Below are 6406 nucleotides of genomic sequence, written 5' to 3' on the forward strand. Positions count from 1 at the left end.
GTGTGTGTGTGTGTGTTTGTGAGGGAGAGAGAGAGCGGCTTGTGTACGTGTGCCCCAGTGTATGGAATACAGTCATTAGGTTTTTCATAGTTTACCAGCACCTGCAGTCACAAACTGCTGCTGGCAATGGAGATTTTTATTTAAAACCCTCAAATGCAATCTTCTGTTGTTTAGCAGAGTATTCTGTCCTCCCACTTCCCACCTCTCAACACACTTTTTACCTCCCACTGTCATGGCCCATTGTTGAACCCAGACATTAACTGCATAATAATCTATTCTCGTGTTCTCACAGTAATTAACACCACTTACGCTAATTTTTCCTTTTAATAACAGACCTGAAGTCAGGTTCATTTTGCTGTTATGTTTAACTGAAATGTTCTCTTTACACATTTTCACCAGTCTCCAACACCTCTGATTATTTCATTAGTCTAATGGTAGAATAGTGGAAAGAAGGGGAGCTTCTCAAATGACACTTTTCATTCCTTTTATCCAGTGACTAAGCACCATTGCAGCCATTTTACTTGTTTTTTTGATCACACAGCTGGTAGTTTGTTCTAAAATAAAGACATGCCCAATGCGGTAGACTAAACATCTTTTGTTCAGTAAGGAGGTCAAGTCGCACATTAATAATTCCTCTATTCTCAAAGTGCATCTTTAAGTAGATATTTCTGTTATTAGGACGCTGTTGTTTGTTGTCCTTATCTAACCTTATATCCTTTTTATTTGCTTCTTTCCCCTCAGGACAGTATACAGTGATGATGGCCCATTTCTTCCTGAAGAGGAAGATTGGATATTTTGTCATCCAGACGTATATGCCATGTTTCATGACTGTAATCCTGTCCCAGGTGTCATTTTGGCTGAACAGAGAGTCAGTTCCTGCCAGAACTGTTTTTGGTGAGTGAAGCTGCTTACGTACTAATCCTTAAAAAAAAAAAAAAGTAAAAAAACTTCTTATTTAACTGGGTAATATTTCCATCATGCGCATTCATACCAGGGAGAATAATAACAGTCGCTCACTGAGCAGCAGCACTGCACAAGCTGACAGTTAGGAGTTATTAAAGTGCCCACCTTCACTGAGTGAGGCCAGTCTGTCATTTGTTTCCAGCTGGCTCATAAAAACTAAATTTAAAATCGTCATGTCTAACTTTGTTTGCACCCAGGGGTGACCACTGTGCTGACCATGACCACCCTTAGCATCAGTGCGAGGAACTCGCTCCCCAAAGTGGCCTATGCTACAGCCATGGACTGGTTCATTGCCGTCTGCTATGCTTTTGTCTTTTCTGCCCTCATTGAGTTCGCAACAGTGAACTACTTCACCAAGAGGAGCTGGGCTTGGGATGGCAAGAAGGCTATGGAAGCACAACACCCTAAGGTACAATTTGTGGGTACTTTGATACACATTTAAGAGTTTATCCTCAGATCATCCAGAAATACCAAAAACGCAAACTTGGCTATGACCTGTGGTTATGAAATATTAGCAGTTGGTTGCAGGGCCTACAAGTGCGGCAGTGTATTTGAGACATCAGCTAAGTTATTATAAACCAGATTGCAAAAAAGTTGGGACACTAAACAAATTGTGAATAAAAATTGAATGCAATGATGTGGAGATGGCAAATGTCAATATTTTATTCAGAATAGAACGTAGATGACAGATCAAAAGTTTAATCCGAGAAAATGTATCATTTCAAAGGAAAAATATGTTGATTCAAAATTACACGGTGTCAACAAATCCCAAAAAAGTTGGGACAAGTAGCAATAAGAGGCTGGAAAAAGTAAATTTGAGCATAACGAAGAGCTGGAAGACCAATTAACACTAATTAGGTTAATTGGCAACATGATTGGGCATAAAAAGAGCTTCTCAGAGTGGCAGTGTCTCTCAGAAGCCAAGATGGGTAGAGGATCACCAATTCCCACAATGTTGCGCAGAAAGATAGTGGAGCAATATCAGAAAGGTGTTACCCACCAAAAAATTGCAAAGACTTTGGAGTTATCATCATCAACTGTGCATAACATCATCCAAAGATTCAGAGAATCTGGAACAATCTCTGTGCGTAAGGGTCAAGGGCGTAAACCCATACTGGATGCCCGTGATCTCCGGGCCCTTAAACGACACTGCACCACAAACAGGAATGCTACTGTAAAGGAAATCACAGAATGGGCTCAGGAATACTTCCAGAAACCATTGTCAGTGAACACAATCCACCGTGCCATCCGCCATTTCCAGCTGAAACTCTACAGTGCAAAGAAGAAGCCATTTCTAAGCAAGATCCACAAGCTCAGGCGTTTTCACTGGGCCAGGGATAATTTAAAATGGAGTGTGGCAAATGGAAGACTGTTCTGTTGTCAGACGAGTCACGATTCGAAGTTCTTTTTGGAAATGTGGGACGCCATGTCATCCGGACCAAAGAGGACAACCCAAGTTGTTATCAACACTCAGTTCAGAAGCCTGCATCTCTGATGGTATGGGGTTGCATGAGTGCGTGTGGCATGGGCAGCTTGCATGTCTGGAAAGGCACCGTCAATGCAGAAAAATATATTCAAGTTCTAGAACAACATATGCTCCCATCCAGATGTCATCTCTTTCAGGGAGACCCTGCATTTTTCAACAAGATAATGCCAGACTACATTCTGCATCAATCACAACATCATGGCTGCGTAGGAGAAGGATCCGGGTACTGAAATGGCCAGTCTGCAGTCCAGATCTTTCACCTATAGAGAACATTTGGCGCATCATAAAGAGGAAGGTGCGACAAAGAAGGCCCAAGACGATTGAACAGTTAGAGGCCTGTATTAGACAAGAATGGGAGAGCATTCCTATTTCTAAACTTGAGAAACTGGTCTCCTCAGTCCCCAGACATCTGTTGAGTGTTGTAAGAAGAAGGGGAGATGCCACACAGTGGTGAAAATGGCCTTGTCCCAACTTTTTTGGGATTTGTTGACACCATGACATTTTGAATCAACATATTTTTCCCTTAAAATGATAAATTTTCTCAGTTTCAACTTTTGTTCCATGATTTATGTTCTATTCTGAATAAAATATTGACATTTGCCATCTCCACATCGTTGCATTCAGTTTTTATTCACAATTTGTTTAGTGTCCCAACTTTTTTGGAATCCGGTTTGTATCATATTCCACAAGAAACAAAGGAAGTGTTGCAAATGATTGATTATGTGAAATAACAATATTGTTGTGTTATGTTTTGTTATCTGACTGGTGCAAATGGTTATCTAAACTTATTGTGGAAATGACAGTCTTCACTAGTGGGGATAGTTACAAAGCTTTCTTCATTATGAATGAGCATACATCTTTTTATTGAATATCTGAGGAACCAGCAAAAAAAACAGAAACTCTTGTAGAGGACATAAAGTCAGAGATAGAAACAACAAGGAGCAGGTGCATCTAGCACAGGTAGAGCTGCTGCAAAAACCCACAGAGCTCAGCAGCCAGCGCAACAAATTCTGGATCCTTGGCTTTTAGTTAGCAGTTAGCATTAGCAGCACATGCTGCGTCCGATGTGAAAGTACCTTTATGCTGCGCACTGTGACTCACAGCCATGATCCCGGGTCAGCCCCGACTTTGTGTTAAACGAATCCTAAAGTATTTCTAACCACTGATATACCAAAACTTTATCCTTTCAACAGCTACTGAAAGTTAGGGGACCTAGCTTCTATCGAATCGTACTTGTACTTGAAACTTGAGTGCAGAGTTTCACACATATTTTTTGGCTGAGTCCACACACAAATCTGTTTTACACACACACACACACACACACTTTCACACCCACACACACACACACACACACACACACACACACACACACATTCTTTTTCCACATACGAATCCTAATTTACAAGTACGAAACTGATTTACAAGTACAAAATATTTATGACCACAATTTGAGCCCACACAATTTCACTGACAAAAAAACTGAAGCACAGTTATTTATTTGATTATTTGTCAGATCATACCATAAAAAAAATCCAGAAGAAATTCAGTGACTCTACTCTAGGCCTCTAGGCTTATCTGAGAAACAGTACTACTTACTCTGTGGTACTATAGGGTTTTAAACAGTCTTAAGGTCATTACACACCGAACACACTGCAAAAACACCAAAGTGAAATTCCCATTTCTTCGGATCCAAACTCGTTGTGTATTGTATAAACAGGCAAATCACATTTCACATGCACTGTGAAAAAAATTAAATCATTATAAAGCAATGATAAGCTGTTCCTGATGTTTCTGAACAAGAAAAGGAAGAAACTGAAATTCTGGGTTCCTCTAATTCTCATCAGGCAACACCAGGAAGAATTTCATGGTTTGATCCAGGAGTTGAAGCTGTATGACGACCACTTTCATACATATCTCGGGATGACAGCGGAGTAGTTTGAGCTGTTGTTGGCAGAGTTGAGACCACATCTGAGGAGGCAAAGAAATAATTACAGAGAGCTGATTGTATGTACCGTACTGGTGTGCCAAACATAATCTGATTGGTCAGATTTCTGCTTTTGGATCAGAAAAAGCAAGCTTGGTTCAAAAAAATAAATGCCGCAATTTTGTCCAGCAAAATCACATCCGGTGTGTCAAGGCCTTCATGCCAAACTAATCATTTTCTGCCTTTAGCTACACAGTTAGCAAACAGATATTAGAGCAGTGTTACATTTACGTGGCACTGAAGCAAGTGAACTTCAGTATAAGCGTTGAAAAAAACAGTTAAGTACATAAATGCACTGTGAGTCATCAGGATATTGAAAGTCACTTCACAGCATGGATTACTATAAATTCTGCTTGGTTTAGTAATCCCAGTGATGTCTAGGACAACCGCCAGGCATCTGTTAACAGCTGCACTAAAACATATATACACAGTGCAGTCATCATAAATAAAACTCAAACTGACAGAACACCAGTGGAAATCATGCTGCTAACTGATTGAAATTCAATAACTCAGCAGCCCACATTTTACCAGAATGTTCTGCCAGAAATATTTCACCTCAGTAAGGTCACTAATCACTCCAGACAGAACGAAAAACACAGATTCTTCTCAAGCCAGAAAAAAAACTATAACAGTAGAGCAAAATGAGGCTTGTAACTAACATTCTACTCAACGTGCTCTGTCCTGCCATAGAAACGAGACCCGATGGTTCTGTCCAAGAAGCCCAACAATGTGTGCTCGGCAGGTGTCAACTACACCCCCAACCTCACCAAGGACACGTCCATCTCCACCATCTCCAACACGACGTCGGTACACCTGCGTTCTGCTGAGACCAAGACGATGGACCCCAAGAAGACCTACAACAGTGTCAGCAAGATCGACAAGATGTCGCGGATAGTGTTCCCTGTCCTCTTCGGAACCTTCAACCTCGTCTACTGGGCCACGTACCTCAACAGAGAACCGTTGTCGAAAGGAGTTGTCATCTCAACGTAATCGCTCTTCTTATTGTTCCTTTTTTTCAGGGGCGTGGGGGGGAGGGGGGGCAGTTTGTGTCAGGGAGAAGGGAAGGTTGAGCCTAATAGAAGAGGGGTGATCCATAATGAAAGCAGCCATTGCTACATCTCTCCCTCCAGACTAAACAAATGTGAAAACAAAGAACAAAAACTATACTCACCTATTTAGATCAAGCACTTTGAATGGATGCAAGGCTTCACGATTCCCTTTCCTATTTTTCATGGCCTAAAAAACTGCATTTTAAGACTGCATTAACAGGAGAGAGGGTGCTTTGCTTCTTTCTCATCTGTTCTGCTGCAGTTTGCATGATTCTCACCCCCAAAAAGGGAACATGGACTCCTCTTTGTCTTGAACACCGACCATGTATATGTCAGTCATTGCTTAAACTATGGGAGCACACTTGGTCACTACTACCTGGAGAATTTAACAAAGTAATTTAATGCTTCATGTTCTTACTGCACTGGGCTCATAAACTCTGCAATCTAACTCGCATTTGAATTTTAAAACATGATTTTAAAATGTACCTATGAGAAAGACGCATCTCTCGAGATTGATGCTGCAAGTGCATTAATAATGTCGTTTTATGTCTCCTTTTTAAAAAAAAACTAAAAAAAATCTAGCCAATTCTTTTCCTCTGCCTAACGCAGAGGGTGCTTGTGTCTCTTGTTGTACATCTTTACTTGAAGATTCAATAACTGTTGCTGCAGGCCTGGTTTCCCAAAAGCACTGGCAGTAAGAATCTCAAAGTAAAATGTGAGAGGAAAAGAAGTTTTGAATTAAAAAGTCATCATTTAGGGCCAGCAAGAATGTTTGAAAAAAGTGGGGTTTTTTTCTGGCCTACTTACACGAGGGTGACTGGACGGCTGTGGCAGATGTGTTAGCACAAATTAAGGATTGGATATATGTGATTTAACAGAATTTTGAGCCTGGGTCACTCAGTTGGGAAACCAATATGCACAGTT

At 40.8% G+C, this 6406-nt stretch overlaps 1 protein-coding gene across 1 annotated transcript in view; it reads left to right on the forward strand.

Moving 5' to 3' along the window:
* LOC102215370 (gamma-aminobutyric acid receptor subunit alpha-5-like) overlaps positions 1-5632 on the forward strand; it is a 41089-nt gene extending 35457 nt beyond the window's left edge. Inside the window, exons 8-10 of the mRNA XM_005739836.1 lie at positions 742-894; positions 1161-1372; positions 5124-5632. Coding sequence (XP_005739893.1) covers positions 742-894; positions 1161-1372; positions 5124-5423 — 665 coding nt within the window. The 3' untranslated portion in view covers positions 5424-5632. The remainder of the gene's footprint in view (positions 1-741; positions 895-1160; positions 1373-5123) is intronic.
* The last annotated feature ends 774 nt before the right edge of the window (positions 5633-6406 follow it).

Source organism: Pundamilia nyererei, unplaced genomic scaffold, assembly GCF_000239375.1.
Source record: "Pundamilia nyererei isolate P.nyererei 1_Seehausen unplaced genomic scaffold, PunNye1.0 scaffold00094, whole genome shotgun sequence".
Lineage (NCBI taxonomy): Eukaryota > Metazoa > Chordata > Actinopteri > Cichliformes > Cichlidae > Pundamilia > Pundamilia nyererei.